General features: G+C 38.1%; 1 protein-coding gene across 2 annotated transcripts in view; it reads right to left on the bottom strand.

The window, feature by feature from the left end:
- Positions 1-16,393, bottom strand: part of LOC139757077 (A disintegrin and metalloproteinase with thrombospondin motifs adt-1-like) — a 28,412-nt gene that overhangs the window by 9,850 nt on the left and 2,169 nt on the right. The window contains exons 3-14 of one of the 2 annotated variants that reach the window (XM_071677125.1): positions 16,149-16,330; positions 14,104-14,281; positions 11,951-12,158; positions 11,736-11,806; positions 9,205-9,355; positions 8,764-8,810; positions 8,040-8,171; positions 7,599-7,816; positions 7,283-7,338; positions 5,477-5,618; positions 3,252-3,380; positions 654-807 (exon numbers count right to left, since the gene is read on the bottom strand). In XM_071677125.1, the coding sequence (XP_071533226.1) occupies positions 654-807; positions 3,252-3,380; positions 5,477-5,618; positions 7,283-7,338; positions 7,599-7,816; positions 8,040-8,171; positions 8,764-8,810; positions 9,205-9,355; positions 11,736-11,806; positions 11,951-12,158; positions 14,104-14,281; positions 16,149-16,330 (1,668 nt within the window). The remainder of the gene's footprint in view (positions 1-653; positions 808-3,251; positions 3,381-5,476; positions 5,619-7,282; positions 7,339-7,598; positions 7,817-8,039; positions 8,172-8,763; positions 8,811-9,204; positions 9,356-11,735; positions 11,807-11,950; positions 12,159-14,103; positions 14,282-16,148; positions 16,331-16,393) is intronic. The other variant, XM_071677126.1, reaches the window with a different exon arrangement.

Here is a 16,393-nt window from a genome sequence, read left to right as displayed (position 1 = left end):
AATTACTGCATACAAACAACTAGGCAATCACCCTACCTTGAAATAGAGGCATGAAACTTGATGGTATGTTAATGTCAAGAGAAGTTGCTTGCCTTGCATAAATTTACATCTGGAAGAATTAAGAGGTTAATTCCAAACCAAACCAGTACTTTCTCAGATGCTCATTGGGCTCTGCCCTTTCAAACCTACATTTTTCATCAAAAGTGTGCCAATAAGCTTTTCTTCCCAATACATGAGTTTGTATGGTGGCAGAGTTTATATTACGTTTTATGTCTGTTCCAACTGTTGATACATAGAATAGTGCCTAGTTCCACAATCTGCTGACACTATACAGTTTTACACTCATCATATCAAACAAAAAGGTGCTGGATCACTGAAGATATATAAAAAATATTGTCATTTGTGTGGTCACTGCATACAGCAGATCAATATGACAGAAATTCAATAGGTCTTGACCATGTTCAAGAGCCCTTTGGAACAAAGTTTGCACTGCTTTCAGGCAATACACAAATCATTTATCACAGTTTTCAGTCTTTCTCATCTTTCAGATGGTTCAGGAAGTGGTGGTATTATTGAATTTCAAGATAGATTCATATGTTTATGTTAATGATGCAGTATCCATTAACCCTTGTCATGCAATGCAGTTGCCTCACCTTGTCAAGAGTTTCACTGTAGAGTGTGGCCTCTTCATCCTTCAGAAAAACTCGACATTGGTCATAAGCATCCCACGTCTGGCCTGGCAGTTGCTCATATTTACTATGGTCATGCTTGATAGGCCCTTCTGGAAGGTTGCTCAAGCATGGTGCACTGTTTTGGAGAGAGAACAAAATTCAACTGAAAGGGTTAAGATGGTTCAAAAATGTGAAAGAAAGAATTTCAGTCATAGCCATGATAGACCTTAGGTATTAGGTATTACCAAAGGAATATGTATGCAAAACATGAACTCAACCAGCTTGTAGTTATGCTGTGAGTGAAATTACCTATGGTGAGGTTTTACCATCAGAGGACAATCTTATTAAAAAACTTCTCACTTTAAAGAAGTTTGTCCTTTCCCTACTACAAGTAGTGCAGCCTTTAGGCTGCAGGAGACCCTGGAGAAGGGGCCCAGGTATTTTGTAACAATGATATTGATGTGGTTACAAATACTCCAGTTTATAAAATGTACCTATCTATTAATTAGTAATTTCTTTCCAGTTCAAGCCTTCACCCCCCACTTTTCCCGTCATGAACTTTATTTCCCTAAGGTGATTACTCTATGAGAAACTTTTCACTTTGATTAGTGGATGCATTTTAAATGTCATTGGTTTAGTAAATTGTTGCAGTTGAAATAAATGTTTTCTTACGCATTTCTCTTGCACATCTATATTTTTATTTTTGTAATTTTTATTCTTGTGATTAGTATTAAAGGAATCATTTGCTGAATACCTTTGTAACATTGTTGTTTAGATTTTTAACCAATTTAGAATCACTTTGTTGAAATAGCTGTCCAGCCATATACAGTCAATATGGTATCTGTGAATTATGTTTTTGTGCACTGTATCTCCTTTAGTCATTGTATTATCAATGGAATTATCCTTTACTAAACCACATTACATAAGATACTCAATGATATGTATCTATAAGAAATAATTGGTAGTAAGAATCCAGTGCAAATCTAACTGATTTCTGTGAAAATAATTAAAAAAGATACCCAGTTTGCAAATGATTATATTTATCTTCATTGTCATGTACACCATCTAAAAAAATTTTTGGTACCCTTGGCTATGGTAGACCCCGCAACAATCACTGATGTGGTTGGTTTCCCTGTCACTCGCTCTGTGTGTGTGTGTGTGAAAGTAATATGATGTTTTCTGCAGCTACGTGTATTTAACGATTAATGAACGGCAATATAGAATGTTAGCACAAAAGCCTTTAAACGGCTTAGCACTACCCTCTGTAATATAATAATCAAACCCACAATCTGTATTCATATATACATGGCAACTAACATATCAGGGTGCCATTTAGGTATTTCTTAAATTATGAAATGCAACACCACAACTCCACATCATACAAAGTGTATATGATGGAAAGTATGTAAACTTCTTGTAACATAAGACCACATGCACAAAGAACACAGAATATTTGTGTATCGTAATAGTGATCTAAAATTATGCACAGCTCTGGCATGACCATGAAGCAGGAAATGAGGCACAAAACTTGATATATTTCTTTAGTATGCTAAACATGATAAGATTAGTAGGTCCTCGAGGATATAATTGGTAGGGTATTTTATGAGACAAAAAATACTAGTGTTAGCATAGAAATTTACCACAGGAAGTTTGTTATCTGAACAAAATGTATCGAATATGTTGGAAACAGAACTGGTTCAACCTGCAGTGAGATGAGCTTTGGAGCGCACAGTAGGAATCGCAATATTTACTTCAAATCATAGCTATGTTAGACGAAATGAAAACCATACCAAACAAGTTAAACTGTGTCCTTGTCGCAGGGGATTCCTACGCTAATTATTCATAGAATTAAAAGTGACATAACTTCTGGGGAAATGTGTTTACTTTTCCTAACAGGCAATTAATCAGCCTGGTACATGACCTGTCAACCCTTATAATATATCTAATACTCTGTGACTGTAAGTCTGTCCATAGCAAGAATAGATACTACTGTTGTGTTATTGTGAACACTTTTGTTGTGGTTAATCTGTGTCATTAAGCATAATTTGGTTCAAGAAGCACCATCTGCATGTTGAATTACTGTAAAATTTTATAGGTACCAGTCACAAGCTGCAGAGTAAACGGCAACTCAGCAGACCAGGAATACCAACCATGCACTGTACCTCAGGAGTTTTTTCAAAAGTTTTTGTGTGGTGTGTCGTATTAAATCACACTGTAAGGATGCCAAATAATTTTTTTCACTGGGTGCACATGACCTTATTCACGAAAACCCATGACTGATGAAGCCCTGAAAGCAGAATATGGACTATTTTAACTGAAAACCTAAGGAAGGGTAAAGATGTGTTAGCTAAATCAAACTAATAATTATCTATATCATAAACCATGTGAGAAGATGATTTCAGAAACAACTATGCATTACTGATAAAGAGGGACCCTGCCTAAAGAAAATATTTTCAATTCAGTTAAGAATTCTTAATGACAACCAGAAAATTCTGCACCAGAAGCATAGAGCAGCAAAGTCAGTTTCTTCACAGAAAGAATCAGAAGACAGTCTATCGTGGATCCAGGAGTTGGCCTTACGTAATGTTCTCAAGGACCTCACGGGAGCAGGAGGACCAGTTGGTTTCACCACTTGTGGATCTAGAAGCTGACATAATGTAGCCATTCTTGGGACAAGAGTTACCATAGCCATCATGAAGCATCCCCAAGCTGTAAATAGAGAAGTTTATTGTTATTGTTTGATAAGAAGATACAGAACAGGTGAAAGTTGGAGAAAAAGACTGTGAAAGCACAAGGAAAAGAAGATGGGAGAGGAAGAGGTAAGACTGACTACTTAGTATCTCAGGCTGTTGAGAGGAGGAGGAATGGCTCTCTGATATAACATGAGTACTAGATCTTAACGCAACCCCGTTGATGCAGGAAATGGCGAATATGCATGAAAAAACAAATGAGATATACATATATATGTGTGTGTGGAGAAAGAATACTGCCTATGTATTCCCTTCATGTCACACAAGGCGACTAAAATGGTTTTCCTAGTTCTTAGTAAAATGTCTTATGTTTACAGGATGAGAAATATTCATAATACAATGGAGAGAAAATACAGAAATGAATATGGTCTTATGAAATCTAAGTACTAGCTACAGCACCATTGTTTTCATAAATGATAGCAGACTATGTTACTTCCATGCATTATAATTAATTTTCATCTCTGATGTTATTATGATGGAATTATCATTTTGCTTTTATTCATTTATAATCAATAAAGTATGTACCTATACTGTATTAGTAAAATATATTTTTTTTTTTCATACATATTCGCCATTTCCCTCATTAGCGAGGTAGCGTTAAGGACAGAGGACTGAGCCTATGTAGATGAAGGTAAGCAAGTATGAATATGTACATGTGTATATATGTATATATCAGTATATATGTATGCATATTTATGTCTGTGTGCATGTATGGGCGTTTATATATATATAAATGCCACACATGCAATAACAACCCCCTCCCCCCTCATGTGTGCGAGGTAGCGCTAGGAAAAGACAACAAAGGCCCCATTCATTCACACTCAATCTCTAGCTGTTATGTAATAATGCACCGAAACCACAGCTCCCTTCCACATCCAGGCCCCACAGAACTTTCCATGGTTTATCCCAGACGTTTCACATGCCCTGGTTCAATCCATTAACAGCACGTCGACCCCGGTATACCACATCGTTCCAATTCACTCTATTCCTTGCATGCCTTTCACCCTCCTGCATGTTCAGGCCCCAATCACTCAAAATCTTTTTCACTCCATCTTTCCACTTCCAATGTGGTGTCCCACTTCTCCTCGTTCCTTCCACCTCTGACACATATATCCTCTTGGTCAATCTTTTCTCCCTCATTCTCTCCATGTGACCAAACCATTTCAAAACACCCTCTTCTGCTCTCTCCACCACACTATTACCACACATCTCTCTTACCCTATTATTACTTACTCGATCAAACCACCTCACACCACATATTGTCCTCAAACATCTCATTTCCAGCACATCCACCCTCCTGCGCACAAATCTATCCATAGCCCACACCTCACAACCATACAACATTGTTGGAACCACTATTCCTTCAAACATACCCATTTTTGCTTTCCGAGATAATGTTCTCGACTTCCACACATTCTTCAAGGCTCCCAGAACTTTCGCCCCCTCCCCCACCCTATGATTCACTTCAGCTTCCATGGTTCCATCCACTGCCAAATCCACTCCCAGATATCTAAAACACTTCACTTCTTCCAGTTTTTTTCCATTCAAACATACCTCCCAATTGACTTGACCCTCAATCCTACTGTACCTAATAACCTTACTCTTATTCACATTTACTCTCAACTTTCTTCTTTCACACATTTTACGAAATTCAGTCTTGTAATATAACTCGTTGAAAAGAGTATCAGCTGTGAATAGTGTTAAGGTTACCTAAAACATGACTGATATCTGAATAGTAAACTTTTTGGGGTGTTTACAGAAATATGTGCAGAACATGTTAAACTGAAAAAATTTTGAATATCCTTATCTCCATCACAAGTATTTACTCTGATACATTCTACTGTAATACAATTCTTTTCTTGTGAAGGTAAACATTTCATATACCTCTTAATCTTTAACCAGAGATGATCCCATTGTTAAAGATGCCATTAACATATTGAATGATATTCCCAGTATTTTTCTTATTATTGATGAAGTTATTTTTGAGTTTAATATTTACATCTTTCAGGTAGAAAATTCATTACTTGAATAGTTATAGTGTTTTCCTTTACTCACTTGTGACCAATTTCATGTGCCATGACATAGACAGAGACAAACCCAGCAGATGGATAAGGCTTGCCCCAAGTGTCAGTGGCACCCAGCTCAACAATGACGGCGCTGTATTCAGGATGACACACTCCCCTAACTGCAGCCAAACCTGCCCAGTGATAAAATGATAAGGACTTGGTGATGTTGGAGATTTTAGACTTCACACTCAGTAGAATGCAAATTGATGGTTTGTGCAGTCCTACAGTCATAGTGTACATGCTGGAATGACTCAGTTTATTTATCTGGGGTAAGTAATTATTCAGTTTAAAGTGGTGTAAAAACTGATAAAAGTCTCAAGATCTGGAGTTAGATGCAACTGAGAGAGGGGTCTTTCTTTATTAAACCTCCTTTATTTGACAATTTCATACCCATATACCTACAGTACTGATACTTCAAAACTTTTTACTTACCTGCTAATGATGATGATGCTGATAGGTATGTTGGTAGATACTGTATTTCACAGAATAAAGGCAGAGAATATAGCATATGTTCACCTCTCCATCTAAATAAGTTCCCTTATTTCAGGTACCATCTTTATTTCCACTTTGAGTTCCTCTGTTAGATCTATATGTTTTTCAGGTACACTGACAACCAAACTTTAGGTGCATTCTTTTATTTAAGTTGGTTATATTCTGACAATAATTTATTTAACATTTCCATATTATGTACTTACCGCTGCTTCAGCTTTAACCAGTAGATAGTATGCCCTCTTAACATGTTTGCGTATATGGTGTTCTGGTGTTAGTTTCTTTCCTACAGAGATTAATTTCCTCAGAATCATTATTTCATCAAAGGCTTTTACTGTATCCCATCTTGACTTTGCATTTGATCTGCTTGAACTTCAACAACCTTGTTCCTAACCACTTTAAGTTTATGCAATCCTGGTCATTCTTTACTTCTCTCATGAATTTAGCATCAACAGTAGATATATTTTGGTAAGTCAGTTGCATAGATCAAGAAAAGCAACAGCTCCAAGTCTGAGCCCTGCAGCAGCACCCTCCATCTGCTTCATACTAAGTCTCACAAATGACATATTCACCTTTTACAGTGCCTGTCACATATCCTATATGTGTGCTGCATACATTCTCTATCATAGGACAGTGAACTTACTCATTTGCACCTAAACTGTCCAGCATACATTACAGTCATCTGCTCGAGTGTCTTGCACTCTGTCTGTTGTACTTTACAATCATGCAACTTGATGGTCTTGTGAACTGTCAGCGCTACTCAAAAATCATTGTACATTTCTTCCACATAAACTTTCAGTCCCATGTGACATTTATCCCATATGCTTGCGTAATCATTTTTATGCCCACATGACTACCACTGTACCTGCTTGACATATAAGTTCTTAAAATGTACATGACACTTATCCTACACAGCTTTCTTGTAAACTGTAAATCCCAGGTGAAAGTCATCCCACAGTGTCAGCTTTGTAAACCATCAGTCCCATTTGAAAGCCATCCTGCATCTGTTTATTTTAGATTATCAGTCCCCTGTGACAGTTCTGTAACTTGTGAATCTCATACAAGTAATTCTACTACATAATTGCCCCATAAACTGTCAGTTCATGTAACATTAGTCATCCTATATCTGCCTTTTTTAAAAATGCCCATCACACTAAGCATCACCAAGTATTAGCCAAATCGTACAGTTGTGAAAGTCACATAAACCTAGACATTTCATCTCATCAACTGATTATATGCAACTTTTGCATACTGAAATGAAATAAGTTTGAAAAACTGGAGGGAGGGAATGAAGGTAACAACTCACCCATGGTGGAGTATGTAGGCTCTCCAGTTTTAGTCTTCACACTGTAGAAGTTGTGTCTGCATGAGGGAGGGAAGCCATGTTTCAGTGGTAATGTAAGGGTAAAGCACTACATACAACACAATTTTCTGCAACTTACATGCATAGCAGCAAAGAAAAGGGAGGATGCTACTTTTGATATTATATTTGGGAGAATTTAGCATGCTGTTGCTTCACTAAAAAGGAAAGTTATTATAACCCATGAATTTCAGGATCCCTGGCAAGCCGTTGTTAACTGTCAAAAATAAACAGAATTGGTAAGTTATTGAGGGACACCTACCCAGAAATAAGAATGCCCATATCCCAGGGAAGAACATCAACCATGTTAACAACACTTTGGATCTTCCTATCATTGTACAGCCTGAAGGAATCGTACAGCTTCTCCCGGTCACCACCAAAGTGCAGTAGCGTCTCTGGCTGCTGAGCCATCACCTCAATGTAGTTGATGACCAGCTTGACCTTTTGACCGAGTGTTGGGTGATGGAACAGTGCCTGGATCTGTGAAAGTGATCAGATTTATTGTCTCCAATTCAAAAGCAGCCAAGTGTAATGAATTTTCTTATGTTCATGTATTTCCCTAAAAATTTTTGAGGGGATAAACATAAACAAATGAACTCGTTACCTAGGTTATGCATACATCTGAATCAATGAGCGAGCTTTTTTTTCAAGCTATACATCAAAACCCTCACTGTGAATCTTAATAAAATAGAATAAGACTTACCCCATTGATGTAGGCCAGGATGAACTCAGTTAGAGCCTCCCGGGAGCCTAGGTAGGGGAAGAAGAGATCATAGGCAGCCTGGTCAAAGAAAACTCCTAGTTCAATGGTTTTGGTGATGCTTCGCTTAATTACCTGCAACAAAGAAAAACACACATTTACACTATACACCTCTTTAAGGAGCACTCATTTCTCATTATAACCATACAAAAATTATCCTAGTTTTGTTTGTAAAGAGATTTGTACCATTAGTTTTGTAAGATGAAATGAGGTTGGTGTGTATGAGGAGAAAACAGGAGCCACATTTCAAACAATTTAGCCTTAGCTCTACGTGTAACATCTTTGCTGTCAAGATTTACCTTACGTACTTTGTTTAGGTATTCTCATTATCTTATTATTCATGAAAAGAAAGATTTGCCCTATTTCCAAATACATATCCAACTCTCAAATCAAATTACTGATTTGAATAAGGCCATCTCATTGTTTCTTCCTAGTGAATGTGGTTGCTAATGTAGTTGTAGTATGTTAGTATTAAAGTAATTATACTCTCAATGCCAGCACACTGCTATGTTGATATTTTGTAAAAAAATTAGAAGAGAATGATTACATCGGTGGCTTTCTCATCACCGTGATTGTCACTCGAGTTTCATATGAGCCTAATGAATGATGTTGCTTGATGGTCTGACATAAGCATTATATGATGCAAAAGAAGAAAAAGAAGGCTTACCTTGTGTTGATAGTGAGCATGATGAGTATTCACTGGTCCAGTGGCACCTGTATTTAGAAAGCCACAATTAGCAACTCCGAATGCAGCCATCAAACAGACCAGGGCTTCCTACACTGTTATTACTTATGATCCCAAATTCAATGACTATCATTTACAGCCAAAATCATTGGTAGGGGTTCAACAAGGCTCCTTGCCTGTGTGTTAAAATCCCAAACAGAGATACAGTTAGGCCATTGAAACGAATGGATTCACCTGCCACACATTTCAGAGTGGGTATAACTCCACATTGTAAATATATTATCAACATGTCAAAGAAACTAACATTTACTGTGAATCAGTAGATGGAAATTTGAAGGGTAAATTTTTAACACAGATGTGATCACTAGCTTAATGTGGGAAATTAGAGCTCTTAGTTGTAAACATGAAAATTTTTCAAGTTACCTCTTCTTTTAAGGATATTAGGTGGTTTTGAGAAAACTTCTTCAGGTTCTCCGTCCATAAGCTTATCTAAGGGATTAGGTGGGGGCCAGTTTGTGGATGCCGCTGGAGCCACTGTGCTTCCTGTTTCAGTGGATGGGGTTGTTCGCCAGGCCTGCGGGTGGGGAACCCTTTTAACATGCTTTAAAAGCATGTTATGTCATGGACGAAGAAAAAGGCTGAAGTACCTGTTTTTATATCATTCAAAAATCTTCCATAGGGATTCCACTAAAACATGTCGCTAACCTTTTAAAGCTCTGTCATGTGTTTAACAGTGTAATAACATCATACTGCCTCTCATTTTGGTGAGATGAGTGAAAGTGGCTTTAATGCTGCTTCCCATATCGGTGAAATGTGTTCTGGAAGTTATTGCAACACATGTGGATATGCAGTACTTTAGTAACCCCCCTTCCTGTTACAGAGCACAGGGGCATACTGGTTTGCCCTTGTTAGTGTACCCTTGCAGTTTTCTGTCCATCTTGACTGTATGTTAAATATTTCATGGCTGGGTGAATAGAATTAGTACAAAGTTTTATACTAGATTTAGTTTTTGACGGCTCAGCACATAAGTTCACAAAGTTCTGCTTACTAAAATGTTACTGAATACTTACATACTCATTATCTCACAAATGGGTGATTAGTTATGGACCAATTGTACCACAGATATTGCATGCAAAGTTTTACATGAATACCTTTTTGAAGATGGAGGATTATAGTCTGAGGCACAGGGCCTCTTGTACTACATTACTGTTCTATACAACATACACCGTATTTCATAATTAGGCATTTAGATAAGGACCAAATGCGAATACCCATAAATGCCTAGATACACAATATTCCATGATTGTAAGAATGGATTTTAATCAAACTTATACCACAGATACTGCACACAGTTCTACATCTTATAAAGTTTGGAGAGTCAGAGTTCAAAAGTTAAGGTCACCTGATGATATTCATCACAGGAGTACAGAAGCAATTTCTATGGAGCATAAGTGTTTTACAAATATATTTTCATTTGTAGTATTACTGTATATATATAACATGAAATAACAACCCCCTCCCCCCTTATGTGCGCGAGGTAGCGCTAGGAAAAGACAACAAAGGCCACATTCGTTCACACTCACTCTCTAGCTGTCATGGAATAATGCACCGAAACCACAGCTCCCTTTCTACATTCAGGCCCCACAGAACTTTCCATGGTTTGCCCCAGACGCTTCGCGTGCTCTGGTTCGGTCCATTGACAGCACTGTCGACATTCGTATATATATATGTATATGTATATATATATATATATATATATATATATATATATATATATATATATATATATATATATATATCTTTTCTTTCTTTTCTTTTAAACTATTCGCCATTTCCCGCGTTAGCGAGGTAGCGTTAAGAACAGAGGACAGGGCCTCTGAGGGAATATCCTCACCTGGCCCACTTCTCTGTTCCTTCTTTTGGAAAAAAAAATATATATATATATATATATATATATATATATATATATATATATATATATATATATATATATATATATATATATATATATATCTTTCTTTTCTTTCAAACTATTCGCCATTTCCCGCATTAGCGAGGTAGCGTTAAGAACAGATGACTGGGCCTTCGAGGGACTACCCTCACCTGGCCCAATTCTCTGTTCCTTCTTTTGGAAAATTAAAAAAAAAAAAAAAATGAGAGGGGAGGATTTCCAGCCCCCCGCTCCCTCCCCTTTTAGTCGCCTTCTACGACACGCAGGGAATACGTGGGAAGTATTCTTTCTCCCCTATCCCCAGGGATATATATATATATATATATATATATATATATATATATATATATATATATATATATATTTTTTTTTTTTTTTTTTCTTTGTCGCTGCATTTTGGAAACATTAGATTCAGAAATATGTTGCATGAATTCACTTATGGAATAAACCTCGATAAGATTCATCTTGAAAAAAGAAATTCTGAAAACATTTATCTCATATAGTTAAAACTGCTCAATTTGACTATAATATTATATATCTTAATGAAAATATGAGTGAGTTCTTTTAAATCCTCAGAGGAACATATGGAATAAGGATCAGACTTAGTAATATGAGGTCGTGGCAGTACAGTGTCCAGCATTTAGTTTCAAAGCTAAACAGCAGCCATACATGTATCACTTCATATTTTAATTCAGAAGGAAAAATTTTGCTTGGAGGGAATAGAAAATAAAATCTAGTGATGTAGAAAACATAAATAGTAATGACTGTGAATTTTTAGAATATAAATAACAGATCATAGGCAAGATGGTACACAGTAGAAAGATGGTTTGTGCGATGAATAGATTTTACTCACTGATCAAAGAAAAAACTCAGCATATTGTTTTTCTCACGGACTTTGATAGGTTCATAGAAATGGAGAGGATTTACAAGCAACAGTTGCTCAGAATTTTTTACAATGATGTGTACATTATGGTTAAGGATAGATTAAGTGTGACTCGCTAACCTGTGGTGGTATGGTGAAGATTTCTCCCTGCCAGAATTCCATATCATCAGGAGTTGCATTGCCAATGGGCTCTGGGGACATACAATTATGGTGAAACAGATAGACATAGAGGTGAAATTTCATTCTATTTTGACACAGGATACTTAAGCGAATATTCTTAGACCTGGTGGATCGGTATATTGTATTTATACTACATAAAAAGAAGTAAGACTGACCCTTGCAGGGTGGAGGGGGGATATCCAGACTGGAAGGAGGAGGGGGACGTGAATTTGTGCTGGTGACACGCTTCACCAGGTGCAATACGCCCTGCTGCCTGTGTAAGCCCCCACCCCGCTTATTGAGGGCATGATGCACTGCCTCAGCTGCCTTGCCCACCAGAGGCCGCAGCTCCAGTGTTGTGTTTCGTTTTACCACAAAGCCTGCCTGTGGAAGGTCATGGTGATTTAGCAGCAGGAAATTGTAACAGTAAAAAGGGAAAGAAGATAAGAAATTGAGAGGAGACATCACCAAGCAATAAGTAAGGGAGAATGTGAGAAGAATGGGGTGAAAAAGACAGAGAGCAGGTGAGTGTAGTACAGTACACAGGCCATCATTATTGTTGAGGTTTGTTGTTTATGTCTGGTTTCCAGTTGTGTTGTGAACTGTGTTCCTGCAAGATGAATGTCCATAATCTGTAAAAGATTAATTTTCCTATAATCAATTTTTGTACTATTAAAGCAAAGGGACATATCTGTATTGAAATTATACGAGTAAATCACATCACAGTAAATAGGTGTAGATGGATGGAAAGGGTCAAGTACTGTTGCAAAGGACTAAGTACTGAGCATACTGAGGCGAGATTGTATTGGGACTAATTTTGTTTTATTGCGCAGGTGTAATATGTTTTTGATTGTTTGGTAGCCTGTGGTTGTTCTTAGTACTTTGTTTATGAATTTGTAGCTTTGTCATATTTGATATTGACAAGACATACGAAGAGGCAGATGACATAGTTTAGATTGAAGCAAATGAATTGTTTGTAGAGGATAATGGTCCCTCTATTGTCCAAAGCTGGTACCAGTAAGTATTCTGGGAATGTTTTTCTTTTTTATGCCAATTGTGCTATGTTTGTGGTGTAGGGAGTGAATGTAATTTGTTTGTTGTATGTGAGGCATAGTGTGGTTAGAGTTTTGTTGGGTGGCAGTGATTAACCATTAAAGGTTATGGGAGGGTGCAGGTTGGATTCATGTTCATGAGGGGTTGAGAAGATGACAGTGGATTCTGAGATGGATACAGTTTTTTGAATGAGCCAATGTTTTAACTTTGTATTATAGTGTTGCATAATTGTTGTTGTGGTTGACTAAGTAGTGTCAGGATGCTGTGATGTGATTGTGAGGTTACTTGCATATGAAAGGACCTATACATTGTATTTGGTTGGTGATGCCAGGCTGTGTAAGAAGAGGCTGAAAAGAGTTGGAGAAAGAGCTGCTTCTTAGAAAAATGCACTGTAAAACTTCAGGATTTTGAAGATGAAATCTCTGAATGACTCTTGCTTGGTAGTCAGCTATGAAATTGGATAACCATTTTTTTTTGTCATTATTGTGGAGGGTGGTGTCAAGTATACTGTGAGGGAGGATGTGATTGGGGACAATATGAAATGCTTTGCTGAAATCTATTGCCTTCAATACTAAGGAAATTTGGGGGTTGTGGTTAGATGAAGACATCCAAGATGTGTTGTATAAGGTTTATGCACCGTGTGGTAGTACAGCTGAGTGATAGGGTCTGAAACAGTGGCGTGTGGTTAAGAGTGGGATAGCTTGGTTGACTTTGTTGTAAATCAGTTTTCAAGGGAATTGGATACTGATGACATAAGTGGGCTTCTGTGGGGTATTGGTCAGATTTGCTATGTACCATGCAATAGGGTCTAAAGCAGTGCTGTGTGGATGAGAGTGGGATATTTTGGTTAACCTTGTTGTAGATCAGTTTTCAAGTTATTTGGATGTTAATGACATCACAGGGCTGCTGTTGGGTAGTGGTTAGCATTGATGAATATGATTCATGCACAAGTGTTAAGAATGATACTTATTCCTAACACTTAATCCCATTGGTAGAATACAGTTAACTCAGGTGTACTGTACATGTTATTGTTCCCTATACATATTGTACATAGGATTTAATGCTACACAGAGCTATCACAGCAGTACATTGCTAGGAACAAGAGCCATGTCTTTAATACTTGCCGAAATATTAGATTTCGTTCACAAAATTACTTTTTGTTTACTGTACTGACTGACTTGTCTTATGACTGGAGATGTGACTTAGTAGAGTGATTGCATGGAGTACAGAAGGTAAGATTCATCAAAATGGTTTGAATACATGAGGATAGACTGACCACTGTGGAAGAAGTGCAGGTGTTGATGGCAGCAGTGATGTCGTGATCAACTTGAGTGTAGTAGCAGAGTGCAGGTGGGAGGGGTATGGCCTGGCCATTGGCTGGCCCACCCACCACCATCAGCCTAGCACTAGGGGATACCAATTCTCTCGTCTGGGCCAGCCTCAGCTTGTAGTGTCTAATCAAAGGCAAATTAGCATATTTGAAATTTTTGATATACTTTTTACACTCATAACCACACTTTCCCCCTTGCAGAAAATATTCGAAGCAGAGCATGGCATGCTAAATAGTAATGATGTATTTATCCATTTACTATTGGTTCATTATAATATCTAATTTTCTTACCCTGTTAGAAAGAATCATTCTGCCATTATTTCATCATATGATTTATATACTTCTTATGTTTTTCCAAGTTAAATTACCCCTGATGATGCAAAGAAGTTGATATTTTGATTTGTTTGTGTTTCAATAGACTTTAACAAATTCTTGACAAACCAACTTGGAACATAAAGAGAAACATCTTTAGTCCAACTCTTGAAGTAACCAAATTATCAGTCATAAGGTACTTCATCAATGTTCTCAAGGGTGTGCTATGGTGTTACTGAGTTTCATGATGGAACCGAGAGTAGGGGTTTGAAACACAGGCAAGAACAACAACAGTAGTGCTTTATTAAGTAATGTACACAGGTGATGGAGCCAGGGCAAAATGCTACAGATGTACACTTACAGTAGGAAGAAGTCAAATGGGTTAGGATAAATTGTATGAGGCAGGTATGGAAGGAGTTCCATGGTGCTGATGAAGATGCAAGAGCCCATGGAGAAGTGCATTGTTGCCAGGTCTATGTAGAGATCTGTAGGAGTGAGTCATGGCATGTTCTGCAGTCCTAGGTGAGTGGTGGCTGCCGATTTTGCTCATTCTGCAGGGGTACCATGGGGCATGACCATTGGTCCTGCACATTTAGCTATCTCTTGAGATGGGCAGGAGCGATTTTCCTTGTGAGATTTGACAAATAACTGATGTTGGGATGAGGCATAAAGAAAGCTGCTTGGAAGATGAAGCACCAGGAGTCATGCAATGGACTTCCACTCATGAAGGAGGCATCCTAAGGGCTGCTTGAGTTAGTATATGGCCAAAACTTTCTGTTACCAGAGTAATAAACTTGTTGTCTGAAGCATCTCAGCTGCCTGACTTGTTTACCCTCAGTGATCTCGGGTTTGCAAAGGGCAGCAAGTTTCTCCTCAAAGGAGAAAGCAGTCCCTCTCAGAGACTAGAAATGTCACCAATTGGTGGAACCCAAGAGAATCAGGGCTTCCATCATTAAGGTTGAAGGTGGCTAATTCTGACCACTTCTACACTGTGTTACCCTGATGAGTTCATCTAAGCTAAAGAGGTTGAGCCAATAAGTTCATTCATCTCAGGAAAAGATCACACTTTGTAACATCACCACATCAAGCCTCTATCAGTGAGAGACACAGTTATAGAGCTGGTATGGAAACAGTTTCATGACACTATTCTTCACGTCATCGGTGTCGCCAGTCACATCACAGGTGGCACCAGCCAAATCGACATACCATGTTACAGTATCAGCACTGGAGAAGTGGGAGGCAGGTTGTGCAGGGATGCCTCTGGAATGTCGTTTGTGTCTCTCCCTCTTGATGGTCAACTCATCAACAGGCCATTTTTGAAGCTGTTTAAATGTAGTGAAGAGGTGGCACAAACTTGTGGAAATGATAGTATAAACAATATGTTCGTAAATTTGAAGTTTAAGCCTGAGGTAATAGAACATGCCAAAGATGATGCAGCCCTTAAGTACATCAGTACGACTCTTGGGTATAATGGCATGGCGTTTGACCTCACTCATAAGGGTCAGGTCGAACACCATGCCATTGTGTTCCAGAGTCATTGTTGTGTTCAAAGATCATACCATCATGGTCAAGGGAAAAAAAGTCAAAATGTAATATAGTGCCATAATTCTTCAAAATGGTGGAAAATCAAGAACAATATTTCCACAAAGATTGAGAGTCCTGGAAGACCCAGGTAATACCTGCGAAAGGCTGTAAAGGAGTAGATGAGTGAGGCTGAAGGTGCCTTTCTCTTGGTGTGGCTTGGGTGGTTGGATGGGTGCCGCCTCAGGTACACAAGCTCCACATCAGCCACCTCACCCCGCACTCCCACCCATGACTGCAACATCCCATCACTGGCTAGCGCCTCGTGGAACAGAGAAGTCTGTTGGGCATATCAACACACATTAGCTTTAGCCTCTTTTTCAGGAATTCTTGAGAGACAACT

Source organism: Panulirus ornatus, chromosome 24 (genome assembly GCF_036320965.1).
Source record: "Panulirus ornatus isolate Po-2019 chromosome 24, ASM3632096v1, whole genome shotgun sequence".
Taxonomy (NCBI): domain Eukaryota; kingdom Metazoa; phylum Arthropoda; class Malacostraca; order Decapoda; family Palinuridae; genus Panulirus; species Panulirus ornatus.
Note: the sequence above shows the minus strand (reverse complement) of the source record. Positions and strands in the feature narration are given on the sequence as shown.